Source organism: Tursiops truncatus, chromosome 1 (assembly GCF_011762595.2).
Source record: "Tursiops truncatus isolate mTurTru1 chromosome 1, mTurTru1.mat.Y, whole genome shotgun sequence".
Taxonomy (NCBI): Eukaryota; Metazoa; Chordata; class Mammalia; order Artiodactyla; family Delphinidae; genus Tursiops; species Tursiops truncatus.
The window spans coordinates 140,111,598-140,133,792 of NC_047034.1; the positions used below are offsets into that span (position 1 = coordinate 140,111,598).

At 42.7% G+C, this 22,195-nt stretch overlaps 1 protein-coding gene across 1 annotated transcript; it reads left to right on the forward strand.

Annotated features, from left to right (window-relative positions):
* The first annotated feature begins 4,954 nt into the window (after positions 1 to 4,954).
* COA7 (cytochrome c oxidase assembly factor 7) lies at positions 4,955 to 21,777 on the forward strand. The gene is made up of 3 exons (XM_019937789.3): positions 4,955 to 5,127; positions 9,132 to 9,272; positions 20,538 to 21,777. The coding sequence occupies exons 1-3, from the start codon at positions 5,022 to 5,024 to the stop codon at positions 20,984 to 20,986; spliced, it is 696 nt and encodes a 231-aa protein (XP_019793348.1). The 5' UTR covers positions 4,955 to 5,021; the 3' UTR covers positions 20,987 to 21,777.
* The last annotated feature ends 418 nt before the right edge of the window (positions 21,778 to 22,195 follow it).

Below are 22,195 nucleotides of genomic sequence, written 5' to 3' on the forward strand. Positions count from 1 at the left end.
GAGTCAGGGGAACAAAGTCTAGAAATAGTGTGAACAGACTTGGTGTTTGAGGATTGGGTGGTATCCTCTGCTGATTTCTGAGAAGAGCTGTAAATTCCAGTAAGGTTAGATTAAGTTTTCTTTATGTGCTTGCTTTGACCATCTCCATTTTGTCCCTGACATAAGTGACTCATTTTAGTTTGGTTCCACAACACTAACCAAGATGTGGAAACAACTTAAATATCATTGACAGGTGAATGGATAAAGAAAGTGTTTTATATATATATATATATATATATATATATATATATATATATTTATTTATTTATGGGATACTACTCAGCCTTAAGAAAGAAGGAAATTCTGCAATATGCTACAACATGCATGAACTTTGAGGACATTATGCTAAGTGAAATGAACTAGTTATAGAAAGACAAAGACTACATGATTTCACTTATATGAGGTACCTAAAATTGTCAAATTCATAGAATCTAGGAGAGGAATGATGGTTGCCAGGGGCTGGGCAGAAGGGGAAACTGGGAGTTACTAATCAAGGACATAAAGTTTCAGCTAAGCAAGATTAACAAGCTCTTAGAAATCTGCTGTACAACACTGTACATTGTACACATAGTCAACGATAATATATTTGTACACTTAAAAATTTGTTAAGGGCTTCCCTGGTGGCACAGTGGTTGAGAGGCCGCCTGCCGATGCAGGGGATACAGGTTCGTGCCCCGGTCTGGGAAGATCCCACATGCCGCAGAGCGGCTGGGCCAGTGAGCCATGGCCGCTGAGCCTGCGGGTTTGGAGCCTGTGCTCCGGAACAGGAGACGCCACAACAGTGAGAGGCCCGCGTACCGCAAAAAAAAAAAAAAAAAAAAAAAAAATTGTTAAGAGGATAGATCTCATTTTAAGCGTCCTTAAACAAAGTGAAATTCAAACAAACAAAAATACAAAGTGACTGCAGCATTTTACATTCTGACCAGAAACGTATAAGGGTTCCAGTTTTTGTTTTTGCATCCTCATCAACACTTGCTACTGTTTGTCTTGTTGATTACAGCCATTCTAGTAATTTTATAGTGGTATCTCATTGTGGATTTTTATTTGCATTTCCCCGTGCTGGGTGTCTTTTTGCGTGCTCGTTACCTATCCATATGTCTTCTTTGGTGAAATGTCTACTCAAATACATTGCCCATTTTCTTAAATGTTATCTTCTTATTGTTGAGCTGTAGGTGTTCCCTATAAGTTCTGGATACAAGTCCATTGTGGTAAAGACGGCTTGCAAATATTTTCTCCCACCCTTCCCAAAATATATAAGCACGTTTTATTTTGTTTTTTTAATTTTTTTAACATTTTATTTTATTTTATTTTTGGCGGCATTGGGTCTTCATTGTGGTGCGCAGGCTTCTCATTGCGGTGGCTTCTCTTGTTGCAGAACACGGGCTCTAGACACACGGGCTTCAGTAATTGCAGAACACGGGCTCAGTAGTTGCGGCGCACAGGCTTTAGGGAGCTAAGGCTTCAGTAGTTATGGCTCGCAGGCTCTAGAGCGTGGGCTCTAGAGCACAGGCTCAGTAGTTGTGGTGCACGGGCTTAGTTGCTCCACGGCATGTGGGATCTTCCAGGACCAGGGATCAAATCTGTGTCCCCTGCATTGGCAGGCAGAATCTCAACCACTGCACCAGCAGGGAAGTCCTATAATCAAATTTTAAATGTTAATAAATATTACCAAATTGCTCTCCAAAGAGGAGGCATCAATTTATATTCCCACCAACAGCGTATGGCAATGCTGGTTTCTCAGCACCATCACAAACACAGGATGCCAATCTTTGTTAATATGAAATGAAAAATATTGCACCGTTTTAACTTTGCCTTCCTTTAATGATTAGGAGGAGCATCTCACCATATATTTGTTGACAAGTGCTTTTGCTCTTCTAAGAATTGCACGTCCTTGTTGAAATCTTGCATTCTTCAATTTTGCATCCCTTAAGCCCTAGTCATTATATTATTAAACATCCAGGGAATGTTTGTTGAACGAATGAAGTGTAATGTTGTGAAGAATAAATGAGATAATATATCTAAAGTACTAAACTCATAATTAGTGACTAATTAATATTATTAGTTGAATCTAAGTCTGGAGTCAGGAAGTGAGAACTATAATGGCCTTGAATTCTTTCCTCTAGGATCTGGGATGGTTGCTAGGATTCCAAGAGGCCTGGTTTCTCCTGGTCCTCTCACTGTGTGTTTTAGGGTAAATCACTTAACTTCTTGGACCTTCAGTTTCTCTGCAACAGTCTACAAGCTGTATCATGCTTATCAAAAAGGGTTATTAGGTGAAAAACATAAGGTTAATTTACAATAAACATATATTCATGTATCAATTGAATAATTAAAATAAATATTTTTAAAAGTAAATGCAAGCATTTATAAGAATATAGGGGAATAAAACTACAGAGATAAGGACAGGCCTAAAAAAAGAAGCTAGCTGTCCTTTTGATGACGTTATATTTCATTTAAAAATATGTGACCAACTTGGCCCAGCCTCTCTTTCATCTTTTCTCCAACTCTCTATCGCCCTCTACTGCTTAGGCTGTCTCATTTCAATGCAGTTCAACTCAGCAAATATGATTAAGGAAAAAATATTACATATTTGTTACCCAGTCCCTGACTTTAGTTATCTACATTACCCTCAACCAAGTTCTGCTCTATTTTTGGTCCCGTGTCCAGCACAACAGATATAGAGCTCACAGTCTGGTTGGGACACAGACTTTCATGACTTTTGGGGCTTGACAAGGAACATTTCTAGAACAGGAATGACTCTGAGCTAGGCACTGTGCTAAGCATACTGCATACATGCAATTTTAGTCCTACTGACAGCCATAGAAGGGATCTTCTTTTTTTTTAATTTATTTAATTTATTTTTGGCTGTGTTGGGTCTTCATTGTTGTGTGTGGGCTTTCTCTGATTGTGGTGAGCAAGGGCTACTCTTTGTTGCAGTGTGCAGGCTTCTCATTGTGGTGGCTTCTCTTGTTGCAGAGCACGGGCTCTAGGCACGTGGGCTCAGTAGTTGTGGCTCACGGGCTCTAGAGTGCAGGTTCAGTAGTTGTGGCACAAGGGCTTAGTTGCTCTGCAGCATGTGGGATCCTCCCCGACCAGGGCTCAAACCCATGTCCCCTACATTGGCAGGTGGATTCTTAACCACTGCACCACCAGGGAAGCCCACAAGGGATCTTCATTTACAGAAGAGGAATCAGGCTCACAAATGTGATTGGGTCAAGGTCACAACTTAGTAAACATAGGACATAGACCCTGACTGAGATCTGTCTGCCCTCCAAAGCCAGTCATCCCCTACTACATTATATCAGAATAGACCAAGTGGGGTGGAACACTGAAGTTAGAGGATCTAAATCTACTCTAGGAGTGTATGGTTGTTGCATCTGGGAAGACATTACAGAGGAGAAGTTCTCTGATTTGAGAAGGGTAGTCTACGCATCAAGAGCAATAGTAAACAGGGACACAAACCTGGGACCCATCCAGAGAACAGAAAGTTGGGTGGGATATGGGGGAGGAGAGGCAGGAGATGAGGCTAGAATCAGATTGTACAGGGCTTTGGAGGCCAGCCAAAGGAAGGTGAGCTCAAAATCAAAGGTCAGGGCTTCTCTATCTGAGACATGTGTACTGAGGGAATCTCCCAAGGTGATTGGGGGTTTGAGAAACCACTAGTAAATGTGGCATAGCAACTGGAATGTGTTATGCTACGAAGGATGTATTATGGAATTGAATGTAAAAACAAATGAACTTTTAAAATAAAACTGGGATTTCAAAGACATTTCCCACGTACAGTAAGCTGCTCTACAATAAGGACGTGGTTGGAAGTTGTCCACTCTCTGATGCCATTAGGGATAGGTTAATAATGAAGCCATTTGGGAAGCATTGCTATAGGTGATGGGAAACCATGGATTGAGCTCCACTGAGGGCTCTAGAGGAGGAATGGCTGGGACTCAAAGATGAATAGGAACTGACTGTCTTTGGAGAGCTTTCAGTCTAGGCACTATGGAACCAATGATTCTGAGCAGGAGAAAAAGCAAAAACCAGCTGAAGTTCCTCTCCTCTTTCCCATGTCTTTGACATGTTCCTCTTGTACCTCATTCTTTTATTTAAAAAAGATTTACAGCACAACTCTCTCACTTCCTGTGTGACCTTGGACAAGTTAACCTCTCTGTACCTCAGTTTCCTCATTGGGGGAATGGGGATAACAATAATTCCTACCCCATAGGGTCACCATGAGTGCCATGAGAATTAGTATAAAGCTCTTAGAATAGAATCTGGAACAAAGTTCAGCACTGTTTAAGCGTTAGCTATTATAACAGTATTATTACTGCAACCAGTACAGCTACTGTGTTCCAGTTATCATCTTCCATAGCCATTCATTCCTTAGGTCATTCATGTTGGAGGCACAGGGTAGGTCTGGGAGGAAAGCAGAGATGAACCAGATTTTTCATTGCACTTATACAGACTTATGAACACTGGTTTGTCTAGCTACATCTGGCACATAGTAGGTGCTCAAAATACTTGCTGAATGAATAAACAAATGCCTTCCTACTAAACTGCAAGCTATTTAAAGGCAGGGGCCACACTTCCTAGCTGTTGTATTACTAAAACCAAGCACTTGGTGACGCACACAGAGGCGCTTAGGGAACACCGAATTAACGAATGAATAGAATCAATGACTGCAGGCAGAGAAGCCTTAAGACCACAAGGCTGGGACAAAGTGCTGCAGAAAGACTGCTACCACTTTCAGGAGTGGGCTGACCAGAGGGAAAGATGGGACGGCCAAAGACTAACAGCATGAGGACAGAGGAGAGCCTAGGCTCCGGGAACGGTGCTCTCCGGGCGCCCGGGTGACCGCGGATCTCCGCGGCGCTTCCCTCCCAGGCCCCGCCCCTCCGCCGGCTCACGTGACCGTGAGGCGGGGTGGGGGGGGCGGGCGGCGTGGCCAGGGGCAGAGTGGCTGGGTGATTTTGGCTGGGCGAGCAAGAGCGATGGCGGGCGTGGTGGACTTCCAGGACGAGGAGCAGGTGAAGTCCTTTCTGGAGAACATGGAGGTGGAGTGCAACTACCAGTGTTACCGCGAGAAGAACCCGGACGGTGAGCGCCGCCTGCACGGCCTTAAGGACACGTGAGGGCTCGGTGCGCAGGGGCGGGGGGCTGGACGGGTCGCGCGAGCGACCTCTGAGAGGATCTGGAACGAGCCGCGGGCCGGACACGCGGGGTCTGTAGGACGTGGACGGCTCTTTGTGTGTTGGGGAGGGGCAGGATGGGTTCCACGTGACTTGCGGGGCTCGCAGCCGGGGCTTACTCCGCCGGCACCGAGCCTGGAGGCCCGGCTGGAAGGAAGAGAAGCGCGCGGGCGTTTGGAGTAGAGGGACTGGGGCTACATCAGTGAACTGATAAAACGTCCTGTCCTCGTGGAGCTTACATTCTAGTAGGGGGTACTGGACAAGAAACATAAGAAAATAAATGAGATATTATGTTAGAAGGTAGTAAGTGCAATGGGAAGAAGAACTGACTGAGAGTTATCAGGAGTTCAGGAGGGCAATTTTAAATTGAGACGTCAGGGAGAATCATTGGGAGAGTGGCATTTGAACAGTGTTGAAGAAGGTAAGGGAGAATCATGCCAGGCAGAGGTAACAGCTAGTGAAAAGGCTCTGAGGCGTGAATGTGCCCCGTGTGTTCTGGGAACATTGAGTTGACTTCAGTGTGTGGGTGGATGGTGATGTCCAGAAGGGGCCACCCAGAGCAGCCAGTACCTTTGGGTGGTTTTCTTCTTCTTACTTCATTTCTATAAAGGGGGAAAAAATGGCACTGGCCCTACCTTCAAATAGCTTGCAGTCTAGCTTGAAGCTGACCAACTACACAGAGTTGCTCTGCAGTGTAAGATGGCTTAAAATTAACCCAGGGCTGTTCTTTGAGGGCTGGTCTATGCCCTGAGTGTAGGGAGATTTCACAGGAGTTGGAGTCACTGAGGAGCAGAATGGTTGGGGAAGACTTCTGGAAGAGGTCAGGAGGGATAGGCAAGTAGTGTTGATAAAATGGAGCAGAGGAAGAGAAGAAAATGCTCTTTTGAAAGGTTGAAGTCAGAATGTAGTCAGAAATAAGATTGACGGGGACCCTGGGCCACAGTGTGTCAGACCTTTTTTTTTTTTTTAACATCTTTATTGGAGTGTAATTGCTTTACAATGGTGTGTTAGTTTCTGCTTTATAACAAAGTGAATCAGCTATACATACACATATATCCCCCACATCTCCTCCCCCTTGCGTCTCCCTCCCACCCTCCCTATCCCACCCCTCTAGGTGGTCACAAAGCACCCAGCTGATCTCCCTGTGCTATGAGGCTGCTTCCCGCTAGCTCTTTTACATTTGGTAGTGTATATAAGTCCATGCCAGTCTCTCACTTCATCCCAGCTTACCCTTCCCCCTCCCCATGTCCTCAAGTCCATTCTCTACATCTGTGTCTTTATTCCTGTCTTGCCCCTAGGTTCTTCAGCACCATTTTTTTTTTCTAAGATTCCATATACATGTGTTAGCATACGGTATTTGTTTTTCTCTTTCTGACTTACTTCACTCTGTATGACAGACTCTAGGTCCATCCACCTCACTACAAATAACTCAATATCGTTTCTTTTTATGGCTGAGTAATATTCCATTGTATATATGAGCCACATCTTCTTTATCCATTCATCTGTCGATGGACACTTAGGTTGCTTCCATGTCCTGGCTATTGTAAATAGAGCTGCAATGAACATTGTGGTACATGACTCTTTCTGAATTATGGTTTTCTCAGGGTATATGCCCAGTAGTGGGATTGCTGGGTCATATGGTAGTTCTATGTTTAGTTTTCTAAGGAACCTCCATACTGTTCTCCATAGTGGCTGTATCAATTTACATTCCCACCAACAGTGCAAGAGGGTTCCCTTTTCTCCACACCCTCTCCAGCATTTATTGTTTCTAGATTTTTTGATGATGGCCATTCTGACTGGTGTGAGGTGATGCCTCATTGTAGTTTTGATTTGCATTTCTCTAATGATTAGTGATGTTGAGCATCCTTTCATGTTTTTGTTGGCAATCTGTATATCTTCTTTGGAGAAATGTCTGTTTAGGTCTTCTGCCCATTTTTGGATTGGGTTGTTTGTTTTTTTGATATTGAGCTGCATGAGCTGCTTGTAAATTTTGGAGATTAATGCTTTGTCAGTTGCTTCATTTGCAAATATTTTCTCCCATTCTGAGGGTTGTCTTTTCGTCTTGTTTATGGAGTGTTTCAGACCTTGAATGCTACGGAAAGGCATTTAGACTTTATTCTGTAGGCAGTGGAGAGCCATACATGCTTTTGTACTCTGGAGATGTACGGAGCAGTGAAGTAGGGGAGGGTGGGCATATAAGAAGGGCAGGCTGCGGCACTTTAGAAGGAGAGCCTGAGAGGAGGCTGTAGTTACTATAGCTACTTCTATATTAGTCTTCAAAATCATCATTTCTCACCTGGATTACTGAAATAGCCTTCTAACTTGGCTCTCCATTTGCACCGTCACTCCCTTAAGATCTATTCTCAACTCACAGACTGATGTTTAAATTTTTATTTTGTTATTTTAAATGTTTATTAGTTTTTTAAATGACAAAATAACACATTTTTGTTATTATCAGTGTTGGAGTGTGTCCCTTCACACTTAACTTCCTCCATATTCATCCAGACACATACAAACATATATATTAGAATGACCTTTTAAAAATGCAAATCGGGGGCTTCCCTGGTGGCGCAGTGGTTCAGGATCCGCCTGCCGATGCAGGGGACACGTGTTCGTGCCCCAGTCCGGGAAGATCCCACATGCCGAGGAGCGGCTGGGCCCGTGAGCCATGGCCGCTGAGCCCGTGAGCCATGGCCGCTGAGCCTGCGCGTCCAGAGCCTGTACTCCACAATGGGAGAGGCCACAACAGTGACAGGCCCGCGTACAGCAAAAAAAAAAAAAAAAAAAAAAAAAAAAAACAAATCGAATCATATTGCTTCCCTTCTTAAAACCCTCCAGTGGTTTGCCATTGACTTGGAGTAAAATCCCAATTTCTTCCTATCTTCTACAAGGCCCTGTGATTGGTCCCTACCTTCTCCTCACTTCCTGCCTCTTTCTTCCTGGATCCAGCCACATTATACCTTATTTGTGCCAAGCTTATTCCCTCTTTTGGGTCTTTTTATTTACTGTTCCTTGTGCCTGAGACTTTCTGCCTCCTTCCCATTTCATTGTCTTTAAATAGCTAGTTCATTCATGTTATTCACATCTCAGCTCACGCATCGAAGTCCCCAATAAGGCCCTCCCTGATCTTGCCCAGTCTGTGTTAACCATTCCCCCAACATGCACAACGAACTATCTTATCATCCTGTTATAGTTCAGTCATATTTGTTTATTAAGATTTGAATGCATCTTGCTAACCTATTTACTTATTTATTGTATTTCCTCCTCTACAATGTAATTTTTAGGCAGGCAAGTGACTGTATTCCCAGCAACTAAAGCAGTGCCTTGTACATTGATGCAGATAGATGCTCAAATATTCGTTGAATGAAAATGAACAAGAGATGGGTGTTATTGTGGATGAAAAAAAAGGGACAGAGGAGAGAGATGTTAAGGAGGGACCAGAGACTGCCAAGGAGAGGGAGTCTACTTCCAACTCCTTTGGTAGCTGCCATTTCGACTCTTTCTTCTTAATGTACCCAGCCTGGCCAAGGATTAAGGTATAGTCATCAAAGCATCCCTTTCTTGCAGCTATGAAGACCAGCCCATGGACCCTGTTGGTTCTCACTGTTTTACTGCTGAGCTTCCTGAGAAGTTCCAAAGCTAGCAGAGTTTCATTATAGAAGCCAGTGCATCTTTGGGCGGAACAGAGGGCCGGTGAGTGGTGGAGCCAGTGTGGGGCCAAGGTCTCCACAGTCTGTACATTGCTCAGTCCTAGGCTGAGGGCGGACAGTGCCATTTGTAGGAGTGGCTGAACACTACCTGCACTCTTTAGGAGAGAGGCTGGTCCTCAATAAAAGGCACATCTGGCCTGCCACACCTAGACCCTCCCCACTGCCCCAGACTTGAACAGCGGCTTTTGCCCTTTCTTCACAGGTTGCTATCGGCTGGTGGACTATTTGGAAGGGATCCAGAAGAATTTTGATGAGGCTGCCAAGGTGTTGAAGTTCAACTGTGAAGAGAACAAACACAGTGATAGCTGCTACAAACTGGGGGCCTATTATGTGACTGGGAAAGGTAAGGAGGGGCCTGCTTTCTTTGGTCCTTATCATTGATGGTAGTGCTGACATCACGTCCTGAGGCTCATACTGAGCCCTCTTTACAGAAGGGTCCTCACAGGCATTGGGGAAGCATGTTGTAGGAAAATTTGGAGTCAAGAGTTTAGCAAAGTGATGGAGGGACGAGCACAGCCTTTCAAGTCAGGCAGACCTTAAGGAATGCTGTTTGCAAGTAGTGGGACCTTGAGCCGGTCACATTAACTCTGTGCGTCAGTTATATCACCTGTAAAATGGAGAAAAAAATAGTACTTGCTTCACAGGTTTGTTGTGAGGATTAAATAAGGTGGTGTAGGTAAAGGCATCAGCATGTGCCTGGCACAGAGGAAGGGACCAATAATTAATTCCTTTCCATCTGCTTTTCTCCTCATGACCTAATTGCAGTTGGTATTCAGTAGTGTTTAAGTTATCTATTGCTAAATAACAAATTATCCCAACAAACCTATCATTTCACATAGTTTCTGTGGGTCAGGAATTTGGGAGTGGCTGAGCTGTGTGCCTCAGGGTCTCTCAGTGAGGTTGCAGTCAAGACATTAGCCAGGGAGCCAGGGCTGTAGTCCTTTGACGATTTGACTGGAACCAGAGTTTCCAATCCTAAGCTGGCTCAGTTACACGGCTGTTGGTGAAAGCTTCTGTTCCTTGCCAGCTGTTGTCAGGAGACCTCAGTTCCTTGTCACATGGATCTCTTCATGGGCTACTTGTATGTCCTGGTGACATGGCATCTGGCTTCCTCCAGAGTGAGTGATCCAAAGAGGGAGCAAGATGGAATCCACAGTGTCTTTTATACTATACCCTTGGAAGTCACACACTTTTCATTTCTATTCCACTCTGTTTATTAGAAATGAGTCAGTAAGTTTAGCTTACACTAATTGGAGAAAACTTAAATTCCACCTGTTGAAAGAAGGAATATCAAGAATTTATGGGCTGGGACTTCCCTGGTGGCGCAGTGGTTAAGAATCTGCCTGCCAGTGCAGGGGACACGGGTTCAAGCCCTGGTCCAGGAAGATCCCACGTGCTGTGGAGCAACTAAGCCTTGCTCCACAACTACTGAGCCTGTGCTCTAGAGCCTGTGAGCTACAACTATTGAACCTGCATGCCACAACTACTGAACCTGTGTGCCACAACTACTGAAGCCCACACGACTAGATCCCATGTTCCGCAGCAAGAGAAGCCACCGCAATGAGAGGCCTGCATGCCACAACGAAGAGTAGCCCCTGCTCGCCACCACAACTAGAGAAAGCCCGTGCACAGCAACGAAGACCCAACGCAGCCAAAAATAAATTTATTTAAATAAATGAATTAAATAAATTTAAAAAAAAGAATTTATGGGCATATTTTAAAACCACCACAAATAGGGAATATGACCTTAGACAGGCAATTCTTTTTTTGCTCACTAGATCATGAGCTCCTTGAGGATGATCCCTTGTTCCCAGTACCCAGTGAAGCCTGGTTAGAAGGATGTTCAGTGAAAGTTTGATCAAGAGGATGTCTTTTAAAATCTCTGGAGCTGTGTGGGCTATTTCTCCCTTCACATGGGACATGGGGTCTATGGTAGTCTCAAAGTTGAAGGAAGTTTAGCATTAATAGGAATATCAGGTTCCCTTGCTTGAACAGAGGAGCATTTCTTTGGCCTAGTAACTCTCCTAGTATCTTTTCCTAAGGAAATAACTGGAAATGCAAATAAAGATTATATGCAAAGATTCTCACCCGAGCATTATCTATCTGGCAGAATTTTATTTTCATTAATTTATAATTTATAAGTAATATATAACTGCATTATATTAATTATTTTTTTAAAAAATCTGGGCTTCCCTGGTGGCGCAGTGGTTGGGAGTCCACCTGCCGATGCAGGGGACACAAGTTCGTGCCCCGGTCCGGGAAGATCCCACATGCTGCAGAGCGGCTGGGCCCGTGAGCCATGGCCGCTGAGCCTGCGCGTCCGGAGCCTGTGCTCCGCGATGGGAGAGGCCACAACAGTGAGAGGCCCACATACCACAAAAAAAAAAAATCTATGTGCCAACAGTAGCAGTTTAGTTAAATAAATAATGTTACTTCCAGCAGCTGGAATGTTATTTAGCCCATTAAAAAATAATGTTTTGGGACTTCCCTTGTGGCGCAGTGGTTAAGAATCTTCCTGCTGATGCAGGGGACACAGGTTCGAGCCCTGGTCTGGGAAGATCCCACATGCTGTGGAGCAACTAAGCCTGTGTACCACAACTACTGAGCCTGTGCTCTAGAGCCTGCAAGCCACAACTGCTGAGCCCGCGTGCCACAACTACTGAACCTGCACGCCTAGAGCCTGTGCTCCGCAACAAGAGAAGCCACCGCGTTGAGAAGCCCACGCACCTCAACAAAGAGTAGCCCCTACTCGCCACAACTAGAGAGAGCCTGTGTGCAGCAATGAAGAACCAATGCAGCCGAAAATAAATAAATATATTTTTTAAATAAATAAATTTATTTATTTATTTAATAAATAAATAAATAAATAAATAATGTTTCTACATAAGCAGAACACTCTGCTGACATAAATCACAGCGAGATCCTTTTTGACCCACCTCCTAGAGTAAGGGAAATAAAAGCAAAAATAAACAAATAGGACCTAATGAAAGTTAAAAGTTTTTGCACAGCAAAGGAAACCATAAACAAGAAGAAAAGACAACCCTCAGAATGGGAGAAAATATTTGCAAACAAAACGACCAACAAAGGATTAATCTCCAAAATATACAAGCAGCTCATGCAGCTCAATATCAAAAAAGCAAACAATCCAATCCAAAAATGGGCAGAAGGCCTAAATAGACATTTCTCCAAAGAGGATATACAGATTGCCAACAAACACATGAAAATATGCTCAACATCACTAATCATTAGAGAAATGCAGATCAAAACCACAGTGAGGTATCACCTCACACTGGTCAGAATGGCCATCATCAAAAAATCTAGAAACAATAAATGCTGGAGAGGGTGTGGAGAAAAGGGAACCCTCTTGCACTGTTGGTGGGAATGTAAATTGATAACAGCCACTATAGAGAACAGTATGGAGGTCCCTTAAAAAACTAAAAATAGAACTACCATATGACCCAGCAATCCCACTACTGGGCATATACCTTGAGAAAACCATAATTCAAAAAGAGACATGGGCTTCCCTGGTGGCGCAGTGGTTGGGAGTCCGCCTGCCGATGCAGGGGACGTGGGTTCGTGCCCCGGTCCAGGAGGATCCCACATGCTGCAGAGCAGCTAGGCCCGTGAGCCACGGCTGCTGAGCCTGCGTGTCCGGAGCCTGTGCTCCGCAATGGGAGAGGCCACAGAGTGAGAGGCCCCCGTACCGCAGAAGAAAAAAAAAAAGAGAGAGAGACATATACCATGATGTTCATTGCAGCACTGTTTACAACAGCCAGGACATGGAAGCAACCAAAATGTCCATCAACAGATGAATGGATAAAGAAGATGTGGCACATACATACAATGGAATATTACTCAGCCATAAAAAGGAATGAAATTGAGTTATTTTCAGTGAGGTGGATGGACCCAGAATCTGTCATACAGAGTGAAGTAAGTCAGAGCAAAACAAATACCGTATGCTAACACATATATATGGAATCTACAACGTGGTACTGTTGAACCTAGTGGCAGGACAGGAATAAAGACGCAGACCTAGAGAATGGACTTGAGGACACAGTGGGAAAGGGGAAGCTGGGATGAAGTGAGAGAGTAGCATTGACATATGTACACAACCAAATGTAAAATGAATGGCTTGTGGGAAGCTGCTGCATAGCACAAGGAGATCAACTTGATGCTTCGTGACAGCCTAGAGGCGTGGGATAGGGAGGGTGGGAGGGAGGCTTAAGAGGGAGGGCGTATGGGGATATATGTATATGTATAGCTGATTCACTTTGTTGTACAGCAGAAACCAACACAACATTGTAAAGCAATTATACTCCAATAAGGATGTGAAAAAAGAAAAAAATAATATTTTAAAATAATTTTTGTTGACATCAGGAAAGGTTTATGATACAATGTTCAGTGAAGAAAGCGGAACACAAAGTTACGTATGATGTGAACTCAGCTATATAATATACTGTGCAAAAATAAAAATGTTCCCAGTTGTTTAGTCTCTGAATTTGTGTCTTGGTAAAGTTTTGGGTTCCTTTTGCCTTTATATCATATTTTACTACATTTTCCACAGGGACTTTTAGTTCCTTATTGAATTAAGGAGAACAAAAGAGGTTGTGGAGGTTGTGAAATTATTTTCCCTTCTCTTTGACAAACTTATATGATTAATGGTTGTGCACTGAGACTTTTTTCTTTCTTAAGTGCTCCTTTGTTGAGCAAATTTTTAGTATTTACTCTGTACAGTGAAGCAAAGATGGACCAGTGTGGGGGAAGAAATCTTTTTTTTTACCCCCTCCCCAGGGAAGAAGTATTTATACTAATACCTGTTAACCTGGGAGAGCTTGATAAGTATCTTTTTGTTGTTGTTATTGTTGTTGTTGCGGTACACGGGCCTCTCACCGCTGTGGCCTCTCCCGCCACGGAGCATAGGCTCTGGACGTGCAGGCCCAGCAGCCACGGCCCACGAGCCCAGCCGCTCCGCGGCATGTGGGATCCTCCCAGATCGGGACACAAACCAGCGTCCCCCACATCAGCAGGCGGACTCTCAACCACTGCGCCACCAGGGAAGCCCCGATAAGTATCTTTATAGAGAGACATGTAAAGTACTTTTGGGGTTCAGTTCTGGGAGCATGTTGTCATCAGGGGGTGCTGAGAGGAGGAGGCATTGAAACTGGTTCTTAAAGGACAGAGCAGATTCTATTTGCTGGAGGTAGAATAGAGTTATGTCTTCTCTTCAGAATAGAGAGCAGGTAAGCAGGTGAAAGAACACAAGAGTGTTTAGAGAATAATACTTAATCCTCTGTTAAGCTGACGTTGTTAAATAATTTCCTCGAGGTCGGGTGTTGTCACAGGAGATCCCATTAGCTGATCTTTGCTACTCAAGACTCTTTTGGATTGTTATTAGGAGACCTTGGGCCCTGCCATTTCTAAAAGCCAATACTGTTGACCCCCCTGCCTAGTTCTGAGCCTAAGAATTTGCCCTCTGTTCTGAAAACACACCCAGTGTCCTTTCTTGACAAAGACTGGTTAATAACTCTCCTTTTATCAAGGATAGCTTGGGGCAGGGGGGAAGAGTGGGAGGTCACTTTTCATCCTGAGCACTAATGGACAGTGTGGTATCAGGCAAGGCATTTTCCTTCCCTGAGCTACAAATACCTCAGTGACAAGACTGGAGTAATAAGGTCAGCTCACACCTTATTCATAGGATTTTTCTAAGCATCAAATGAACTCACACGTGACTGCTTTGTTAAATTGTAAAACATTCTGTCAGTGTGAACAGGTCTGGTTTGTGTTGGTTGCTGCAGAAGTTACCTTGGATTGGACACTTAGAGTGTCCCAAGGTATTTTGCCCAGGTGTTTTCATCAGTGAAATCAGCTTTGAACTATTTTTGTGAAGCCATTTAAAAGGAAGTGGAAAGTAATTCTGATACATCTCTTTGATGAAATATTCTTAATAAAACATATGAAGATGGGTTTCTAATGGGGAGTGAAGAACAAACACATGATTACAACATGTAAAAACAAGACCAAACTACATTGAAAAGGTAGTAGGAGGAAATCCACCAAAAATTAATAGTGGTGGTCTCTAGGATGTGGCAGTGAATAAGTTAGTGATGATAACTGCAAACAAACCTTTATCTCTAGGCAAAACCACTCCAGACTGCATATAGTTGACTGTTCGTTTACTGGAAAATTTGACTTGGAGTTCTTACAGGCATTGCAAACTTAACAAATCCAATATAGAAATCTTAATTGTTTTCTTTTCCTCCCACATATTGCACCCCTTTTGTCTTCCAGTTTAGCAAGTGGTATCTCTCCCTACCTAGTAGCTTGTGGCCAGTTTAGCTCTAAAATATGTTTCAGATCTGTCCTGTCTCTCCCTTTCCTGCTACCATATTTATCCAAGCCACCTTCGTCTCCTGCTTCATTAATGCAGGTATCTAATCTTTCCATAAGGCAACTAAAATGAACTTTTAAGGATATAAACCATGGATTCAATAAAATATATGAAGCAACTATTTTCAGACATTGGAAAATAGGCAGTGCAGTACAGTGATCCCTGAGAAAAGGGAAACACACAGGATGAGCCCCATGAATGATTGCTTTGGCTTTTTGCCTGGAGGTACTTTTCAGACTAGGCACAAAGAGGTGGAAGCCAAGTAGAGTATGATAGTCTTGCTGAACTGATGAGGCAGAGGTCAGAGTTTCTGGCCACTGAGGCTGCCAGAGTTTGCAGGACAGGATACCAGAGAAGAAGGAGCTACACAGAGAAGGAGCTCCAGATAGCCACACAGGGGTGCTCTTAAGTCTTTGGCTCAGTGTTAAGCTGCACATGCATAGGAGGAGACTCTGAGAGACCTTGCAGTGAAAAGCTACTGGGGAGGTGTGAACTGAAAAGAGACTCCAGAGGTTTCACAGTGTTGGGAGTTGTTTGAATTCCACCAGCCAGAGTGGAGAGATCTCATTGAATACAGACTGCAGAAAGGTTCCAAAACTTAGAAACAAGCCTCAAAAGGATCAGGCTGATTCACCAGTGAATTAGTTACTTGTGAGAACAAAACTCAACAGTTTTTAGTAAAAGGTGAAAGATTTATGTGATCTGAAGAGAAACCAGAGTATAACAGTCTTTAAATGAATACAACAAACCAGAGTGAACAAAGTAGCATCTACAATGTCCAGCATAAAGTAAGAAATTGCTAAACAGAAAAAAAGCAGTCAATAGAAACAGACCCAGATGTGACAGGGATGTTGGAATTAGCAGTCAAATATTTTTAAACAAGGAAAATAAATTTATTAAAGGGTTTAAATAAAAGATGGACACAATGAATGAACAGATGGGAAGTCTCATCACAGAAATTGAAACTATTAAAAGAACCAAATGAAATCCTGCAATTGAAAAACATAATATTTGAAATGAAAAATTCACTGGACAGGCTTAATAGCAAATTGGACACATCAGAAGGAAATAATCAGTGAATTTGAAAGATCGGTGAACTTGAAGACAGGATTGAAGATGTTATGTAAACTGAAGCACTGAGAGAGAAAAAGCAAAACACAGAGCCTCATCCTGTGGGGTTCACTATCCTTTAATCTAACATAACGTATATTGGAGTCCAGAAAGAGAAGAGATTGGGGCAGAAAAAAGTATTTGAAGAAATAACAGTATAAAATTTCCAAATTTGATGAAAAATATCACTCCACAGATCCATGAAGCTTACTGGATCCAAACAGGATAACCAATGAAATCATACCTAGACACATTATCACCATTTGCTGAAAGCCAAAGGTAAAGAGAAAATCTTAAAAGCAGTCAGAGAAAAAGACACATTGAGGGGAACATTGGTGAGAATAATCACTGACTTCTCATCAGAAGTAATATAAGCCAGAAGACAAAAGGATATCTTTTAAATGCTGAAAGAAAAAAACTGTCAAACTTGAATTCTACTTTATTGAAAATATTTTTTTTACATCTTTATTGGAGTATAATTGCCTTACAATGGTGTGTTAGTTTTTGCTTTATAACGAAGTGAATCAGTTATACATATACATATGTTTCCATATCTCTTCCCTCTTGCGTCTCCCTCCCTCCCACCCTCCCTATCCCACCCCTGAAAATATTTTTTAAAATGAAGATGGGGAATTCCCTGACAGTCCAAGGGTTAGGACTCCACGCTCTCACTGCCGAGGGCCCAGGTTCAGTCCCCAGTCAGGGAACTAAATCCCACAAGCTGCATGGCACAGCCAAAAAGATAAATAAATAAATGAAATAAATTCATTTTCAGATAAACAAAAGCTGAGTGAATGAGTCACTGGCAGACCTACACTACAAGAAAAGTTAAGAAAAGTTGTTTGGGTAGAAGGAAAATGATAAAAAGGTGGACACTAGGATCCATACAAAAGAAGAAAGCACACTGGAATATACATGTAAATGTAAGAATTTTTTCCTCATTTCTTAATGTCTTTAAAAAACTGAAGCAAAAATAATAGTTATGGGCTTCCCTGGTGGCGCAGTGGTTGAGAGTCCGCCTGCCGATGCAGGGGACACAGGTTTGTGCCCCGGTCTGGGAAGATCCCACATGCCACAGAGCGGCTGGGCCTGTGAGCCATGGCCGCTGAGCCTGCACATCCGGAGCCTGTGCTCCGCAACAGGAGAGGCCTGCATACTGCAAAAAAAAAAAAAAAAAAAAATGCTTGACTTAAAAAAATAATAGTTATATGTTATGGGGCTTACACTATATAGAAGTCAAACAAATAAGTAATATATTTAGAAGTAAAACATGACAGCAGTAGTACAAAGGATAGAAATGTGGTAAATGAAAGTGTACTATTGTAAGGTTCTTACATTATATGTGAAGTGCTGTAATATTAATTCTTGGTAGATTGTGATTAAGTATACATAGTATTTTCACTAGGTAAACCACTGATAAAAGAAGTATTACTAAAAAGCCAATGATGAGAATGAAATGGACTATTAGAAATATACAATTCAAAAGAATTGTAAGAAAGGGAAAAAAGGAACAAAAAACATTTGGGACAAATGGGAAACAAATAAGGTTGTAGACTTAAACCCAGCTATATCAAGAATTGCATTAAATCTAAGTAAACACTCCAGTAAAAGGCGTAGGTTTATCAGGCTGGATATAAAAGCAAGACCTAATTATATACTGTTTAAATAGAAAGGTGGCAAGAATGCATTCTCAAAACTGAAAGAACTCAGAGGCTGTAGAAGCTGTACGCTTTTCTAGAAAAATCTATCTGATAATCAGTAAGTAGGTGAATCAAGAGAAATAATTCAGAAATGGAGGAGCTCTGATGAAAAGACTGGTGATGAGCAGAATCCCATTTAGAATGAATGTTGGGCTAATTAGGGTAACTGAATAGAATGTAAATAATATAAACCTTTATGGCATAAAAATGCCACAGCATTTACTGAGCACTTATTACGTACTAGGCTCTTTGTAATGACACATTTAAGCTTCCAGAATATGAAGTAGATACTATTGTCCTTATTTTACAGATGAGGAAAGCTGAGGCTTTGTAGAGTTTAAGTAACTTGTCTAAGCTCACACTGCCAGCAAGTAATGGAGCCAGAACTGGCGCCTAGGTTTTCTGGCTGCAGAGCCCAGGCTTTGGTAACCACTGTGCTCTGTGTCTCCCGAAGTTGAAATAACATATCTAACAAAAAATAGAAGGCAGGGCAAGAGAGGTAGGGAGAAGTGTGAGGTGACAACATCCTCATGAGTCAATACTGTCTGAAATTTGGTTAAAAAAAAAAAAAAAACAGTGATGCTAACCTTTTAATAATCTGTAACTCTAGGGGCTCATTTAGGAAATTTCTCTGTTGAAATATTCATTTGAAGTTAGCAGTTTCTTCAGTTTCACTTCAGTTTGGTTGTCTTAACGATAAATACAAGTAAAATCAAAGTTAAATTTTTTATTTATAAGTAGCACGGGTAATCCAGTTTTTCAGAATACACCTGATCCTTGAACAACATGGGTTTGAAATATGCAGGTCCACTTACAGGTATTTTTTTTTCAATAATTAATACTATAGTAGTACTACACAGTCCTCTGCTGGTTGAGTCTGCCAATGTGGAGGAGCCACATTTAGGGAGGGCTGACTCTTAAGTTATTCTTGGATTTTTGGTTGTGTGGGCGCCCCTAACCCTCATATCATTCAAGGGTCAACTCTGCTTCTGTCTAGCTGTCCATTCAGCCAGCTGACATTTAATTTGAACACATGCTATGAAGATGACTGGCATGGTGTCCTCTTAATGATAATGATGGTTATTTCTAGGTGGTATGTTTGGAATGACTTTAAAAACTAAACATTGAGATACTTAAAATGTTTCTCTTTTTGAGAATGGAGATTTGAAATGTTCCATTAAAAAACAAAACAAAGAAAAAAGTGAGCCCTGTCACCACCTCTCCTTAAAAGGATCCATTAGCAGTTTCCCATTGCTCCTAGGATTAAGTGCAAGGTCCTTAAGGAGACCCATCAGACACTCCATGATCTGGCCCCTGCCTGCCCTCCAGCCTCCCTTCCTTAGAGATTTCTGGGTTCTAGCCACATGGGCTCCTTTTCTCTTTGTATCCTATTCCTGCTGCCTGGAACAATTTTCTTTGCCTTTTTCTTTTCTTTTTTTTTTCTCCACTACATATTTTATTTTCTTTTCCTTCTTTTTTCCATTATATCACAGCTCAAATGTCCCTTCTTTGGGGAAGCTTTCCTTTTTTTAAATTAAATTTTATTTTATTTTATTTAGTTTTGGCTGCATTGGGTCTTCATTGCTGCACCCAGGCTTTCTCTAGTTGTGGTGAGCGGGGGCTACTCTTCATTGCGGTGCGCGGGCTTCTCATTGCAGTGGCTTCTCTTGTTGCGGAGCACGGGCTCTAGGCACGCGGGCTTCAGTAGTTGCGGCTCACGGGCTCAGTAATTGTGGCTCGCGGGCTCTAGAGCACAGGCTCAGTAGTTGTGGCACATGAGCTTAGTTGCTCTGAGGCATGTGGGATCTTTCCAGACCAGGGCTCAAGCCAGTGTCCCCTGCATTGGCAGGCGGATTCTTAACCACTACGCCACCAGGGAAGTCCCTGGGGAAGCTTTCCTTGACCTTGCCTCCTAGTTCAGAGCCCTGATACATTCTCATAGCATTCTGTACTTTTTCTCCATATGCTTGTCACACTTACAATCATACATTTACTTGTGTGCTTGTTTAATGTCTGTCTCATTAGACCACAGGATTCACAAAGGCAGGGACAGCATCTGTTCCTTAGAACCTAGCATATTAATTGGCAAATAATACACATTCAGTATATATTAAAATTAAGCGTTTAATGAAGTGCTTATAAGATGCTATGATCTTGCTGTTACCCCCAGAGGTAGATATTATCATTTCACCCTTTTTACCTGTTTAAGCTTCCTTATAAGATACCATTTGAACAGAAGATTCCATGGCTAAAAAAGCTGGAAAGTCTGTGCAGTATACCAGGCCATCTTCTTTTCGTGCTGCCTTAGCTCAAAGTTTATAAACTATATTCAGGAATTGCTCCCTGACTTTGGCCTGAGACATTCAGGTTCTGCCCTGGCTTAGGGTGACTTTTTTTTCCTTCCTCCCAGGTGGACTAACCCAGGATCTGAAAGCTGCCTCCAGCTGCTTTCTGATGGCATGTGAGAAGCCGGGAAAGAAGTCCTTGGAGGCATGCCACAACGTTGGTCTCCTGGCACATGATGGACAGGTCAATGAGGATGGCCAGCCCGATCTGGAGAGGGCCAGAGACTACTACACAAGGGCCTGTGATGGCAGCTATGCCTCTAGCTGCTTCAACCTCAGTACCATGTTCCTTCAGGGCGCCCCCGGCTTTCCCAAGGACATGGGCCTGGCATGCAAATACTCAATGAAAGCCTGTGACCTAGGCCATGTCTGGGCCTGTGCCAATGCCAGCCGCATGTACAAGCTGGGGGATGGTGTCGATAAGGACGAAGCTAAGGCTGAAGAGCTAAAAAATCGGGCCCGACAGCTGCACAAAGAGCAGCAGAAAAATGTCCAGCCTGTAACGTTTGGGTAGTGTGGCCGCCCTCCTAGGCAGCAGTCAGCCTGAGGCTGGCACCTCCTACTTCTGATGCAGCCCTTGGAGGTCGACCTGCTGGAGCAGAAAGACTTGGGATTTAATATCAATAACTCTGATTGTATAGACCCATTGCCCCAGAGTGTCACCTACGGGGATGTAGTCTGAAATGTGTACTTCAATCAGTATTCCTTTATCTGGTGTGATCCACATTGATGGGATTTTGGTTCTCAAACTCTTGCAGCTCTGTGAAAAACAGCAAACCAGTGAGCCATAGAGATTGGAGGGGTGGGCAGGAGAGACAGAGCAGGGAGTTGGAAAAATTAGCAGCCACAGGGCCTGAAAGAATCAGACATCATCATCATTAGCATCATTATTTTAGTTGGGAGGGCTTAAAAAATCAGAAAGTATCTTGATTTACATAATAGCGGGTTTAAGGAGCTGAGAACAGTTAAATAGTCATGACTGCCACCCTCTGACTTAATCATTGGTGTGGGCTTCCTTTTTGCCTTTAGAGTCAGATCTTTCAGCAAATTCAGAGATTGGGAGTTACGTGTGACGTAACAGTTAAAGGCCATTATGCTTCAGGGTTGCTAAAGAGGATACAACATAAACCTTCCTTTAGTGGAGACATTCACATGTTAAAAATTAACATCCCCAGGCTACTCATCTGGCACAGCTAATAAGGTAACTTCAGCTAGGGATTTGTATGCAAGGGTTGGTGATACGTTTTGTCCCTCAGAACTGAACCTTTTTAATTGTCCCTGTGAATAAACTATTTTGATTGACTAGTAGTTTGTGTTATTAGTGTTCGCTCCAGATTCTTGGTAAGGTAGAGATTATGTTCTTTGTGGTGGTTGTGCCTTTTAAGTATGTTTGCTTTTTCTGTTATCTTCCTTACTTGACACTAGGGGGCGAGCTTGTCATTTGCCTGCTGATGACATGATCATTATTTCTGTCATCACAATGTTTTCGGGCTTTCAGTTTTGCAACGTGTATTGGAGAGGATGTGGAGAAATTGAAAGCCTTATACATTGTTGGTGGGAATGTAAAATGGTGCAGCCACTATGGAAAACAATATGGCGATTCCTCAAAAAATTAAACATAGAATTACCATATGGTCTAGTAATTCTACTTTTGGGTATATATCCAAAAGAATTTATAGCAGGGTCTCCAAGAAGTATTTGTACACCCATGTTCATAGCAGCA